Below are 15,572 nucleotides of genomic sequence, written 5' to 3'. Positions count from 1 at the left end.
GTGTAAAGGAATGCGATTGTCTTTTGCACATTTATTTTATATCCTGAGACTTTGCCAAAGGCCTTTATCAGTGTAAGGAGGTTTTTGATAGATCCTCTTGGGTTTTCCATGTACACAATCATGTCATCTGCAAAGAGAGACAACTTGACTTCCTCTTTTCCTATTGGAATACCCCTGATTGCCTTCTCTTCTCTGATTGCTCTAGCCAGGACTTCCAATACTATATTGAACAGGAGGGGTGAGAGTGAGCATCCTTGTCTTGTTCCCGTTTTCAGGGGAAATGGTTCCAGGTTTTGTCCGATTAGGAGTATGCTGGCTATGGGTTTCTCGTAGATGGCTTTTACTATTTTGAGGTATGTTCCCCGCATACCTAGCTGTTCGAGGGTTTTTATCAAGAAGGTGTGCTGGATTTTATCCAAAGCTTTTTCTGTGTCTAATGATGTAATCATGTGGTTTTTGTTTTGACATCTGTTGATGTATTTAATTACATTTATGGTTTTACGAATGTTGAACCAGACTTGCATCCCAGGGATGAAGCCTACTTGGTCATGATGGATGATTTTTGAGATGTGTTGTTGAATCCGGTTCGCTGGGATCTTGTTGAGAATTTTCGCATCTATGTTCATCAAAGATATTGGCCTGTAATTCTCTTTCTTTGTTGGGTCTTTACCTGGCTTGGGTATCAATGTGATGTTAGCTTCGTAAAATGATTTGGGGAGAGTTCCGTCTTTCTCAATCACCTGGAATACCTTCAGTAGGATTGGAATCAGCTCTTCCTTAAATGTCTTGTAGAATTCTGCTGGAAAGCCATCTGGTCCAGGGCTTTTTTTTTGTAGGTAGTTTTCTTATTATGTAGTCAATTTCCTCATTTGTTATTGGTCTATTTAGGGTCTCAGTTTCTTCTTGTTTTAACCTAGGCAGGTTGTGTGATGACAGAAAGTCCTCCATATCCGAAAGGTTTTCAAGTTTGTTTCCATACAAGTATTTCTTGTTGATGGATTGAACCTTTTATGATTATGTAGTGGCTTTCTGTATCTTTTTAAATTTTTGATAGCTTAAAGGGTATTTTGTCTGAGATTAAGATCGCGACTCCTCCTTTCTTTTGTGTTCCATTCGCCTGAAAATTTGTTTCCCATCCTCTTACTTTGAGTCTGTGAGTGTCCGTTCTAGTGAGGTGAGTCTCTTGAAGGCACTAGATTGTTGCCTGGTGACATTTTATCCATTTTGCCATTCTGTGTCTTTTCAGTGGTGCATTTAGTCCATTCACATTCAAACTAATTATTGAGATGTGAGAGTTGATCCCTATCATAATGTTCTTACAGAGTTGTTGTTCTTCCTGTTTGTGTGTTGTCTTTCTTTTGGTTTTAGAGTTGGATCATGTGTGTTTTAATCTTTTGCCTGTACTCTTGTGAAGAACGTTGTTGTTCTTTGTTCCTTTTCTTCTGTGTTCAATACTTTCTGAAGTGTTTCTTGTAGAGGTGGTCTGGTGGCAGCGTAGATTCATAGGGATTGGATATCTGGCAAAGATTTCAATTCTCCCTCACTGATGAAGCTTAGCTTGGCTGGGTAGGTTATTCTCGGTTGAAATTGTATATCTTTTAGAACTTTGAAGATAGGGCTCCAAGCTCTCCTAGCCTGGAGGGTTTCTGTAGATAAATCTGCTGCTATTCTAATTGGTCTTCCCTGGCATGTAGTCTGACCTTTTTGTCTTGCAGCCTTTAGGATTTTTTCTTTTATACCTACTTTGTTTAGGCGAATTATTATATGTTTGGGAGTTGGTCTTCTCATTTGTTGTCTTACAGGGTTTCTCTGAATCTCTTGTGTTTGAAATTTTTCATCCTTGATGAGATGAGGGAAGTTTTCTTGAATGATTTCATGAAATGTTTGTTCCAGTGTGACCTCTGTTTCTCTCTCTGCCTCATGAAGGCCAGTTACTCTTAGGTTTGGTCTCTTGAAGTGATCATTCATCTCTTGAACTTTTTGTTCTGTCTTTTTGAGCTTCTTTTCTATGCTTTTGACAGTGTGGGTTAGTTCTGTGTTTTGGTCTTCGAGCTCTGAGATTCTTTCTTCTCCTTGACTATTCTGCTTTCCATGCTTATTAGTTTGTTATTTACTTCCATCACAGTATTCTTTACTGCTGTTATTTCTGACATCAGCTCCTTCCTATTTTCCTCTTGTCTTTCCTCAACTTTTTAAAATTCTCTCTATTAATGTCTTGATGTCTGGGTTTGTTGCCTGACCAGTCATTCTGGGGGCTCTTCATTGTTTGTGTTCCGTAATCTGTTTTTTCACTGTCTGATCTCCCAGGGGTGTGTGTGAGACCTATATTCTTCTTTTGGTTTTTCTTCATTTGTCCAGTTTTTCCCCCTCCGTACTTTTTCCTTCCCTCCACGTCACCATCTTCTTTAATTCTTTTATTCAGGGGTAGAGGAATTGGTTTTACTTCTGTTTGTTCAATCTCCTATTCTTTATGTATGTCCTCTTACTTTGTTCAATTATGGAGTTGCACTGTAGCTTGGGGGTGGTCCTTTTTGCTGTTTTGAGATTTACTTAACGGGGAAGCTGTGATTCAAACTCTATCTGCAGGTCCTGGTATTCGTTGAGAGTGTATGGATAATCTGAAACCCACTTGCCACTGCCTTGGAATCTGTCCGTGCAGTGGGGCTGTAGGTTTACTCCCTGAAATAAAATGTGGTTAGCAGAGGGAAGAGAATCGAGCAGACAGTGGGGGAAGAGGGGGGTGGACAGAGAGAGGACTAAGGGTGGAAACAAACAAGTGTATCAACAAATGGAGAGAGAGACCTAAACTGAAACAGATAAAAACAATAGACCATGGCTACAGACTAACCAGCTCCCATACAAATTTAAATAAAGCATACAATGATGCTAACATACAAGCTAACCAACCACCTTATTGGTGTGCTATTCCCCTATACAAAGATATGGTTTACAGAGAGGAAAAAAGAGAAGAAAAGGAAGAGAAAAACAGGAACAAAACAATAGGTATAGAATCAAGTCATTAAACTAAGAGAACCAATCGAGCACACTCTGAAAACTTTTCGTTTAAGTTCAGTGTCCGTTCTTTCAGCTCTGATTTCTAGCTTTCTTTTCAAGCTGGTAAATTAGTTTGAAATTAGGGTCAGTTGCCCCTGGCCTGCTGTGAAGGACAGTTCAGATCACCATCCGTTCACCACTCAAACCTGGCCTGTGTCTCTTTTTCAACCTTGTTTCTCCCGTTTTGGTGTTGATACCTTGAATCGCCAGCAGGTGGTGCTATCTCAGCTGCTCGCCCCAGAGGGGTGTGGCCGGACAGGAGCTGGGCCTATGGAAGTCTGCCTTGGGGCACACGGGAGGAGACCCACGACTGGCAGGAAGTCAAGGTGGCAGCGATCCCAGCAGATCTTGCCTGCAGGGGCTTCAAGGGCTGAAGTCCTGGATCACCTCAGGCACAGGTGGTGCCATGCGCTATGGCCACCACAGAGGCTGGGGTGTCTCCGGCCGCTGCTGATTCTGCGGTTGCAGTGTCTGTCCAGACTATTGTGATGCCCCAGGGGTGGCGACTGCCGAGCTCTCTGTGAAGAACAGGCTGCTGATGTTGGGGTCCGCAGCCCCAGGGGAGAGAGCCAGAGACCCTCTGTGTTCTCCTTTGCAGAGGGTTTCATAGACCAGGTTGCCCCATCGCCATCTTGCCGGAAGTCCCCTAGACCTATATTTTAAAGGATGTTAGCAGAAGTCACTTTTTAAAGTAGTTAGTGTAAGGTAAACGAAACCAGACCAGGCAAAAAGGAGCAAAGAAAAATTTATCAGCGCAATCCTGGGTGAGGTTCACTGGTCCATGTAACTGTGGGCCGGAGAAGTCGCGCCCAGCAAGATGGGCGACAGGTTTATAAAGGGCACACTGAGAAAGCTGTGAGGGGGTCGGGGAGAGCAATCACTGGTTGGGACAGGTGTCACGTCTGCTGGCGATTGGCTGGACGGGGTTGCTGGAGTCACTGTAACAGGTACTGGCTGGCTTTGTGGCTGGAGTCTTAGTTCTGATTACTCATTTTTGCTGGCTGACTTCTGCCCATTGTTCTCCTGGTCTGGGTTGGAGCCATCTTGTTGAAGCCCGCCCCGCCCTTCAGTACCTCTGGCCTTACGGTTAGTTTTGTTATCGGTAGTACTTTATGTAAGTTCTAAATATTTTTGGCAGTATCTGCTTATTTTAGTTAAAGTCTGAATAGTACCTTATATTCAGCTCTCTTTTAACTTTTACTATGGTAGAGTTTCATCATGATGAATGAGTATAGTAACAGCAACAACAATATTCAAAATTTTGGATTGCGGAAAATTGTGCCACTACCTGGTGACCTTGGGTAAATTCCTTTCCTTTTCCTAAGTTTCTTTACCTATAACAAGAGTGTGGTAATGTTGACCATACAGAGTTATAAAGATTGAAGCAGACAATACATATGAAAGACTTAACTTAGTATCTAGCACGTAAGAACAGAGTAAATGTTGTTCTTAAATGTACATATTTACTTCTGATATATATATCAGAAGTAAGATATATATATCAGAGGAAAGGAAGAAGTTCCAAAGAAACTACCTTTTCATTAATAAACAAATCATGGATATCCAATAATCATGGATGCACTCACCTTTGAACTCCAGATTCCTGGTGATATATTTTTAAAACATTTATTTTTGCTCAATGTGTAGCTTAATCACAGTTTTATAATGAGGGTTTTGGAAATGTTTAAGGGGATAGAATAACACTTTAAGGAAATTTAAAAATATAGTAACTACTTACTGGACAAAAGATCTGGGAAGAGCCTAACTGTTCTTTCCCTCTCCCTTACCTACTAAAATACTTGACAGAAATTCAAAGTCTTTCTTATCTCTCAGATCCTACTTTTCCTGCTGAAAGTCCTCCTTAAAAAATTCTCTAGCTTTACTTTCTTCGGGTTCTCTGACTTTATTGATCCACTTCCTTGTGGAGTTCTTCTCCTTCTTAAATGTGGATGTTCTCCTTGTGTTCTGTGCTTGACTCCTCTTCTCTTCTCTTTGTCTACTTCCAGACTTACTTCATTTGCTAGGTCAGCTCCATAATTTAGTAGCACTGTTCTTTTCTACAGGTTGGGCCTTGAGCACCAATTCTTCACTGGAGCTCCAGAACTGTGTTCAGTAGTCTTTTAGACATCATCGTTTATATGTTCCATAGGAACCACAAATTCAATCTAAAACCAAATTTGTTATTTTATTTGAACCATCACATGCTGCTATAGTTAATTGCTTATTATTAGCAAGCATGCCTCCCTTTAAAAAAATTTTTTTTAAGGTTAATTTATTTTTTTATTTTAAAGATATGGATTAGGTATACAAATGGTCATTGTACAGGTAAAGTTTGGGCTTCCCTTTGTTCCCCACTTTGCCTGGTTTTAATTTCTTCTTTTTTTAATTTTAAAGATGTAGGGTACAATTCAGGGTTAGGTACTTAAGTAGTCATCGTACAGGTGAAGTTTGGACCTCCCTTCCCCTGATTTAGCATCAGGTACCCTTGTGCCTCCCTTTTTAAAATTTAAATATTAAATATTCTCAAGATGTATCTTTATCTACCCAGTGCTTGACTTACAGCCTCTTGTCTGCATGAAACTCCTAGTGCCAGATATAGTTGAGAATTTGATTTTTTTTTAAAGAAGATATTATGGCATGTGTACTACATATTTCATAAATTCCTGTTGGGATCTAGACAGTATTCCACTTTGAAATATTTAAATATTTCTGCAAAACATTAATGAGAACTCAGTGTGAGATAAATGCCCTCTAATCAGTTCAGACCAGAATTTCATCTCACCTTAAAAAAAAAAAAAAAGATTTCAGAACTGTGGATTTTGGAGGTGCGGGTAAGAGACTGTGGACTGATGTTTAGTGATTGCTGATTTTAAAATTACTAGATTTCAGCCAGGTGTGGTGGTTCCTGCTTATAATCTCAGCACTTTGGGATGCTGAGGTGGGAGAATTGCGTGAGTCCAGGAGTTTGAGACCAACTTGGGCAACAAAATGAGACCTTCATCTCTATAACAAAAAATTAAAAAACTAGCCAGCGGTGGTGGTGTATGTCTGTAGCCCCAGCTACTTTACGGTCTGAAGTGGAAGGATTCACTGGCCCACGAGATTGAGGTTGCAGTGAACTGAGTGTACCACTGGACTCCAACCTGGGTGTCAGAATGAGACCACATTAAAAAAAAAATTACTAGACTCTCTAGTTTATACCAGTTTTTTCTTATCTTAACCAGTAATACATAAAAGTTAATTAGAAATCTGTACGTAGGTATAAATGGCATCTTTGTCTTTATACTCTACTTCTAAATTATAAGTCGTTAGTTTTACTATAAGTCTGCAGTGTATGCGTAAAATTTCTAAATATATGACTTAGCATTTTTACTTAGTGTATTGATTGATAGTGTTTTGGCATCTAATATTATTTTTATTATTTATCAGGAAACAAGGCAGTGTGGTGTTGTGGCACATGTTTTAGAACTTGATTTATAATTAAAAAAATATGCTGCTTACCTTTCTGCATACTGAAGGGTGGTGACTGTACGTTTCAAAAAATAGTATTCCTATTTCTCAGCACAGATTCAGATTACAATCATATAACTAATAATTTTTTTATTATATAGTGCTATTTATTTGAGCATGTCCTATTAGTGGTATTTTTTAATAGCACTTTATTTGGCACTTTGGAAAGCAGATTGCTGTAGGAAGCAGAATACCTTAATTCTGTCACCCATCCTCCAACATGATAGTTACATGAGCTCTGGCAAGACACAGACCTCTTTTTCTCGCTTCTTCATCTGAAAAAAAAATAACATGCAACATCCCTAACCAAAGGTGATTGAATGAAGTGATCAGTTGAAGCCCTTTAGTTCTAAGATCTTTGATTTATGGTTTCTAGTGTAGTATTTTTTTAAAAAACATTTTTTTCTTGTTTTTTATTTTTTTATTATATATATTTTTTATTTTAAAATTGTGAGTACAATTAAAGGTTAGGTATACAAATATTCATTGTTCAGGTACCTTGTATTTTTTCTTTTTTCAGTCTGTGCTCCTTGGAGCTTTCATGGATCCATAGATATTTCTCACAATCAGGAGACGTTTGGGCTGAGCAAAGTTCATATTGCCTGTTTTATGTAAGGGAGTTATCTGTGGAACTTGATTTGATGGAAAGGTTTTGTGCTTACAGTATTAATAAACCTCTGTGTTAGTGGTTTTAAGGGGCTGTGTGTTAATTTTTTGGCATTTTATCTTATATAGGATGAAGGAGTTGAATCTGATGATTTGAAAAAAGATCTACCTCTAATGCCTCCACCTCCAGACTCATGTAGCATGAAGCTGACCATTAAAGAAATTTGGTTTAGTTTTGCAGCTCCCACCAATGTGAGATCTCACACACATGCATTTTCTAGGTAAAAAGTTTTTTAAATGTAGTATTATCTCTTAATGTTTTTTCTTTATTTCAAAAGTATGCAATTCTGTTTCATATGTTTTTTGAATTATTTTTCTGGTTTATCTGGTATTAAGATAGCTACTTTTAGGCCAGGCACAGTGGCTCTCATCTGTAATCCCAGCACTTGTGGAGACTGAGGCAGGAAGACTGCTTGAGCTCCAGGAGTTTGAGACCAGCTTGGGCAACATAGTGAGACCATGTCCCTACAGAAAATATTTTTTAAAATATCAGTCAAATGTGGCACACATCTACAGTCCCAGCTACAAGGAAGGCTGAAGCTGGAGGATCTCTTGAGCCTGGAAGGTCTAGGCTGCAGTGAATTGTGATCATGCCACTGTACTTCAACCTGGATGTTAGAGTGAGATCCCAACTCAAAAAAAAAAAAAGGAGATTGCTACTTTTCCCATCATTCTTACTTTATACTTTCTATAGACATTATTCTCACCATGCTTACTCAATTTCTTTCCTAGTATTTTAGTTTTATTTTTACATGTCCCTCTGCCTTAGACTTTCCTTTATTGTTTTTACTTCTGATAGGTTCTTGTTTTCTTTTCCGTTGTCCTTTTTTTAATATTTCTTAGTTATGTTTTTATAATTTATCAGTGATCAAAAGCAAAAGGAAGTAATTTTGCTTGAGTAAAATAGCTGCTAAGTCCAGTAGGTATGGAGATTATTTGAAATACAAATTTTCACACTTATTTTTATAATTTTTATTTTTTTAAAGGCAGCTGAACCTTTTAAGCACTGCAACTCCAGCTGTTGGTGCATGGCTTGTTCCCATTGATCAACTCAAGTCATCTTTAAACAAGTTGGAAACTGAAGGAACCTTGAGAATTTGTGCTGTTATGGGATGCATAATGACAGAAGCACTAGAGGTATGTCCTTAAACAATAAAAGGCATCATAGAAACTTTAGTATTCAAGTGTCCCCTTATTATTAGTCACTGTTGGAAAATAACAGGCCTGCAAGTTCTTTATTACTGGATATCTTTTATTTGTAGGATCTTTCATATATATCATTCTAAATTTGTTGTTGCTTGATTTCAGAATAAAAGTGTACATTTTCCCCTAAGAAGTAAGTACAACAGACTTACAAAAGTTGCTCGCTTTCTCCAAGAAAATCCTTCGTGTTTACTATGTAATATACTACACCACTACCTGCACCAGGCAAATTACTCCGTCATTGATGATGCTACAATGGTGAGTAACTGAAACCATGTTAGCTTTAAAGAAGCTTCTATTCTGTTGTGGAACCACTGATACACAGGGTTTGAGATACATGTGGGAAGTTCAAAGGATAAATGTGACTAGAGATACAGGTTAGTAGACAAGAATATACTCAGATTAATGATTTGGGAATTGTTAGTATAAAGGTGTTAATAGATGAGATTTCTAGGGATGATATGTTGAGTGAGAAACTGGTCAAAGATGGAATCCTGAAATAAAAATGCCAAAATTAAAGGGTGGTAGGGAGGTTCAACAGAGGTACGCAGAGTGATAAGAAGGAAAAGGAAGAAGCCGGAGAACCAAAAAAGAGTGATGTTTTGGGAACTAAAGATATAAAGAGTTTTTAAGCAAGAGAGTAAGCACTGAAGTCAAATTTCATATATAGTTTAATAAAATAAGGACTAATTAATGATTGAGGGGTAAATATATAATTGCACAAAATAAATACAACTCATGTCTGCCCCTAGAGAAATAGATAACCCATCATATTAGGGTTTTAGAGCTTTAAGCTTCTCCCTTCTTTTCTCCAAGCTTCTGGCCAATAGTGCATACACAAAATTATTTATTCAAATTAGTGACCCATGTATCAGCATTATTAATGGCCAGTCAAACTATTGGCCAGGCCAGTTAAAAATCTCTAGTAAGTGATGGATTTGAATAAGACACTTAGACCTAAGGCTAGTGTAGTGTTTTCTACTCCCTTCCTATAAATTGAAGACTGGAAGGTCCATACTGCAAGCCTAACTTGTCCATCTAGATATATAGGCTGAGAAGCTAGGACAGAGAGAATGGCACACATTTCCCATGGATGGGTCTGCTTTCCACGTAAGAGAACACAGCACAAGATGGCCCTCCTCACTTGAGTCTCGGAATGGAAGGGCAGGCTAGTGGATTGGATTTTCCTCAGAAAGTAAATGGGAATTCCTGTTCTCTAGTAAACAGCACTCTTCAGTCAAATCAGCCATTTCTCCTAACATGAGTAATTGTAGGAAGGAGAATGGAGAGAAGCTAGATAGTTTTTCTTAGGTTAAGGCTGTAACTTTTGGAAGAGAGCCAAAAATTTCTTTCTTATAATCATCACAATGTGGAATAAAATACATTTTAAACTGTATAGTTACTATTGATAATACATTTAACTTGCAAGGCAGTTACACAGCCGTGTCCAGCGTTTAACTTGTTACTTATTTTTTTAATGTTAAAATGGAGGTAATTACCTAATGTTTGAGGGGAATAATTTTATTTCCTCTTTTCTTATCAAATGTTCCAAGTAGCTCACATTTTGATTCTTCATTTGGGCAAAAAAAGTAAAGTGGGTGGAATGTTTATTAAGGAGAATCCCAATTTTGCACCTCATATCAAATGTCGTAATGACCTGGTGCTGCTGTGTTGTTGTATGACAGCCAGATGAAATGTGTTTGGGGGTTGGGTTCTATAGCCTGCTTATAAATGAAATCCTAACTCTCTTGGGTAACTTTGGACAAATTATTTAATGTCTAAATTTCAGTTTTTTCTTCTCTTAATGGGGATTATGAGATTTAAATAAAGAAATATATACAAAACACTTAAATGGGCACTGTCATTCTTATTCCATCGGGTTATTTCTAACTGCATCATTGTTGTCACAGAGTGATGGACTTCCTGCTTTGGTGACCTTAAAAAAAGGGTTAGTTGCATTGGCGAGACAGTGGATGAAGTTTATTGTGGTGACACCAGCCTTTAAAGGAGTTAGCTTACATAGACCAACTCAGCCTCTGAAACCTCAAATAGCTATGGAGCATGAGCATGAAGATGGACTTGGGCTGGACAATGGAGGTGGTCTTCAAAGTGATACTAGTGCTGATGGAGCAGAATTTGAGTTTGATGCAGGTAATTTTGTAAGCTTTTGTTGAGTGTGTGTGTGTGTGTGAGTTTTTTTTTTTAGCCCTCACAAGTAAGGTGTTTCTTATCCACACAAGTGCTGTATGTTTTTTGGTGTAGATGTATATATCTTCTATTAATAATGTTAATATACCTCTTTTAAAAAATCAACACCTTTTGATTTTCCCTACAGTTCTTAGTAAATTACTAATATAAGCTAAATTTTCAGCTAGATATTGCATACTTGTTGACATGGTACTTGTGATAATTTTAATAATTTGTGTCCAAATTTGAGAATGTCATGGCTTAACTAATACATGTATGATTTTTTTTATTAGTCCAAATAAGTGGTAATAATGTTGAAATTCTTACAATGATATGGTTTTATAAGTTTAATATTGTGAAATACAATAGATTTCTGATCTGTACAGTAGAGACATCTTTATATAAGTAGAATGTTTTGAATGAAACACATAAGCCTCATTTTTAAATTTGCATGACTGTTTATCATTTTCCCTATGCCACATTCTTTTAAAGGGACCTTTGTCTTTCTACCTGGAGCTTGTTTGATCCTAAATTTATGTAAATTTTGGGGGCGTGCACTAGGCCTACAATTCTGTCAACACGATGACTGTGTCAGAACCAAGACAGTGTATATGCTTTTTGAAGTGTGTGCATACTTTAATGCTTGGCTAAAGGTGAATTTTTATTATGGTGAAGACATGTAATATTCAGTGACAATATTTCTTACTTACAGTATTTAAAAAATAATATTAAAAGTGCCATAGGAAAGAAGAGTAGTCTTAAAGTTAGATATTTTAAAACAGTAAAATATAGTACTTTACCCAGTTTAGATTTTTAAAATAAAATAACTTTATATTTAACAAATAAATGTGTTACAAATAATAGACTGGATTTGATTTGTTATTTATTTTGCAAAACTTCAAATCTGCACAGAAACTGAAAAAAGTACAGCGAATATCCCTTCCAATTATATGCCAATGCCTATGTTAATCTATGAACAGTCTGCACTTTTTTTTGGCATTTGGTCTGTATATCATTTGTGTGGCATATGTGAAAGATTGAATAGAAGCTATTTATTCTATTTTTTGAGACTGAGTAAGAGGATTACGGTTGGGAAGTAAAAGAGAAAAGAGTAAACATCAAATTCCACAACTTAATTTGTCAAGGAATATGAAAGTTGAGAGTAATTATACAACCAGGAATAGGTTGATATTTCAAGAAAATACGTGATAATATATTGCTTACTTATTCTTTTATACTGTTTCAGCCACTGTCAGTGAACACACAATGCTTCTAGAAGGAACAGCTAACCGGCCACCTCCTGGTAGCTCCGGACCTGTAACTGGAGCTGAGATAATGAGGAAACTCTCTAAAACTCATACCCATAGTGATTCTGCATTAAAAATAAAGGTATAGTATTGCTATTTTTGGTTAGAGTTATTCAGACTTACAGTGAAGACCTATACTTTTACCCCAAATTTAAATATTAGTTATCTGCCCTAAATTTTCAAGTAGTGTTTGTATATTGAAATTAACATGATTTGTAAATTTAATATACATATTTCTTGAAAAATTGTGTCATCAGAAACTAGTATTGATTAAGTATTATTATACCTTAGGGCTCTCACCAATTTACTGAATATTGTATTCAATAAAATCCCATATTGAAAATGTTGATAATCTTATAATTATCATTCTTAATGAGAAGCATTTTAGGTAGCACCTGATCAATGTTTGGTTTGGGTTAGATTATTTTAATCATCTTAATTACATTTTGTTTTAAGATACTTAATGAATGCTTGATAAAAGACTTATATAGCAAAATGGTTGGATTATCATCTTGGAAGTCAAACTGCCTTGGTTTGAAATCTGCCCCTGCAGATTTAGCTGCTCTGTGACTGAACAGGTTTTTAACTGCATTGTGTGTCCCTTTCCTCATTGTACCTCATTGTAAGATGGAGATTATAATAATAACCACCTGCAAAGGGTTGTTGTGAGAAATAATTGAGTTAATTAATGAAAAATGCTTAGAACATCTGACATTATTTGTGGGTTTTTTTTGTTTGTTTTTTTGCTAGTCTGGTTTCTGAGCACTGAAAAATAATGGTAATATTTTAACTTTCTTTGAAAGTCAGTGCATATGGTCACATGAGCACAAGATGGAATTGGCAGATGCTGGACACAGCTAGGGGAAGAAGAGGAGGGATGAGGGGATCACCTGGCAACACATTGGGTACCTGGTCCACTATCGGGGGAGAGTGGGCCAGCTAGAAGCCTGCAAGCAACTTACTTATGTAGTAAATCTTCACTTATACCCCACAACTCTAAAATAAAATTTAAAAAAAGTCAGTGTACAGATTTACAGTGATACCTAGAATCCATAAAATAATTGATAATTTTGACAGTGTTAAAATATAACATTTCTGCACTAAAAAACTAATGTACAGTTATGTATCACTAAACAATGGAGATGTATTCTGAGAAATGCACCATCAGGCAATTTCATCATTGTATGAACATCATAGTGTCCTTATGCAAATCTAGATGATATATCCTACTGCACACTCAGACTGTATGTTATAGCCTGTTGCTTTTAGGCTACAAAACTGCACAGCGTGCTACTGGACTGAAAAATTGTAGGCAATTGTAAGACAGTGGTAAGCATTTGCGTATCCACATATATCTAAACATCTAAACATAGAAAAGATTCAGAAAAAATAGGGTATTATGATCTCAAGGGGTCATTGTATATGTGGTCTGTCCCTGACCGAAACATTGTTATGTGGAGTGTGACTGTACTGTAAACAAAAAGACACATGACTAAGTGCTCATTTTCTAAAATATAATTATCCTAATGACTAAGAAAAGGACCAAAGACCAAATAGAAAAAAATGACTAATGGACAAAAACAGGCAGAAACACTGAAAAATACATACACATATGTAAAAATGTGTTCTTATAACTAAAGAAATATGAATTAAAATGAGATTTCCATTTTCATATTTCAGACTGAAAACTAAAACTTTTTAATAGTGTGCATTGCTGGTGAAGATGTGAAAAAAATAGACATTCTTATATAGTATTGTATAACAATGTTCTTTAATAAACAATGTGTCAACAGTATGTGTCTAGTTTAGAAAATGATATTCTTACCTAGTATTTCCATGTCCAGGAATTGATTCTGGAGAAATAGTCATAAATCCTCAAACCCATGGTCTAAGAACATTTTTTGAAGTACTGTTTATATAAGGAAAATAATGGAAACAACATAAATGGCTCACCATTAAAGGACTAGTAAGCTAGCGTTCACTGATACAGATGAATACTTTGAAACCTTTAAAAAGATGAAGTAGACCTGTCAGCAGATAAGGGATGGACACAAAAGTACTTTGATAAAAGTGAAAACAGCCAGGCTCGGTGGCTCAGCCTGTAATCCCGCGCCTTTGGGAGGCTGAGGTGAGTGGATTGCCTGAGCCCGTGGGTTCAAGACCCGCCTAGGCAGCGAGACCTCATCTCTACAATAAATCAAAAAATCAGCTGGGCATGGTAGCGCATGCCTGTAATTCCGGCTACTTGGAAGGCTGAGGCGGAAGGATCGCCGGAGCCCAGCAGGTTGAGGCTGCGGTGGCCGGGAGCGGCCATTGCACTCCAGTCTGGGTGACAGAGTGAGACTCCAACCCAAAAAAAAAAAAAAAAACTTTAAAAGTGAAAACAGAGTATAGGACAGTATGTATTTGTGTTAAAAAGGATAAACGTGTTATATGTGCTTATATAAGCATAAATGATTGTGGAAAGATAGATAAGAAACTGTTAAGAGAACCTCTAGGGAGGGGATCCAGAATACTAAACACAGGGGACACTCGTATTGAAGTCTTTTGTGCTTTAGAAGTTTTTATTCTGTGTAAGTATTGCTCTTTTAATTATAGATTCAATGATAGTTTGGTATACTTTTTTTTAAAAGTTTGGACTAGTGGGCTTACTCTGTTTCCACAGAATAGTTAGAAGACTGGGACACTAAGTTCTCAATCCCTAAATCTGTCCCAGCTATTTTTCCTAATTGACAGTTTTTCCAACTTCTCTGATCATATTTAGGTGTTTTTCTTCAGAATGTTTGAACATTCTTTTGCCTATGGGCTTATAAGTTATGAAAGTTCTTCAGAAATTTGTCATTCCAAATTCTTTGTTTCAGATCTTTAATTTTTAAGATCTTTTTGTCTGTGTAGTATTCTTTTAACTATATTTTGAATTGGTCTGAACTTCTAATCTAAGATGTTAACAGAAGATAGTAATCGAAAGTTCTATAACTTTTTTTTGTTGTTGTTCATCATTAACAATTGCTAGAAAGTCTTTGGGGCATTTTATTTTTATTTTAGGATATCGTACAGGTAAAGTTTGGGCTACCCTTTGGTCCCCAGTTTGCCTGGTTTGAGATCAGGCACCTTATTGATGTTGTGTTTCTCCCTCCCCCATACCCTCCACCCTGGCAGTGTCCCGCTATTGCCAGTCCCTTTCTTATAGTATCATGGTAAATGTTCAGGGTCCACTTATGAGTGAGAACATGTGGTGCTCTGTTCTTTGTTTCTGTGATAGATCACTGTGTAAATACCTCATTGTGTATATGTACTACATTTTTTATCCAGTCCAGTTTTGATGGGCAGCACTGTTGTCTCCATGTTTTTGCTATTGTGAATACAGCTGCAGTAAACATGTGTGCGGGTATCTTTTTTGTAGAATGCTTTGAGTCCCTCCGGGTATATTCCCAGTATGAAAGATAAACTTCTAGTTCTTTAGAAATCACCACACTGTTTTCCATAGAGGTTGAGCTAGCTTTCATTCCCACCAGCAGTGTAGAAGCGTTCCCTTTTCTCTGCATCCTCACCAGCATCTGTTGTTGTTTGTTTTATTAATGATGGCCTTTCTTACTGGAGTTAGGTGTTAGTTATCTCAGTGTGGTTTTGATTTGCATTGCTCTG

At 37.0% G+C, this 15,572-nt stretch overlaps 1 protein-coding gene across 1 annotated transcript in view; it reads left to right on the top strand.

The window, feature by feature from the left end:
• Positions 1-15,572, top strand: part of KIAA1109 (KIAA1109 ortholog) — a 219,682-nt gene that overhangs the window by 96,889 nt on the left and 107,221 nt on the right. Inside the window, exons 36-40 of the mRNA XM_021717738.1 lie at positions 7,300-7,451; positions 8,217-8,367; positions 8,539-8,691; positions 10,344-10,584; positions 11,867-12,009. Coding sequence (XP_021573413.1) covers positions 7,300-7,451; positions 8,217-8,367; positions 8,539-8,691; positions 10,344-10,584; positions 11,867-12,009 — 840 coding nt within the window. The remainder of the gene's footprint in view (positions 1-7,299; positions 7,452-8,216; positions 8,368-8,538; positions 8,692-10,343; positions 10,585-11,866; positions 12,010-15,572) is intronic.

This window comes from Carlito syrichta, unplaced genomic scaffold (assembly GCF_000164805.1).
Source record: "Carlito syrichta isolate Samal-C Ts95f unplaced genomic scaffold, Tarsius_syrichta-2.0.1 Scaffold310650, whole genome shotgun sequence".
Taxonomy (NCBI): Eukaryota; Metazoa; Chordata; class Mammalia; order Primates; family Tarsiidae; genus Carlito; species Carlito syrichta.
The sequence above is the reverse complement of the archived record's forward strand: the minus strand, read 5'-3'. Positions and strand labels throughout refer to the sequence as shown.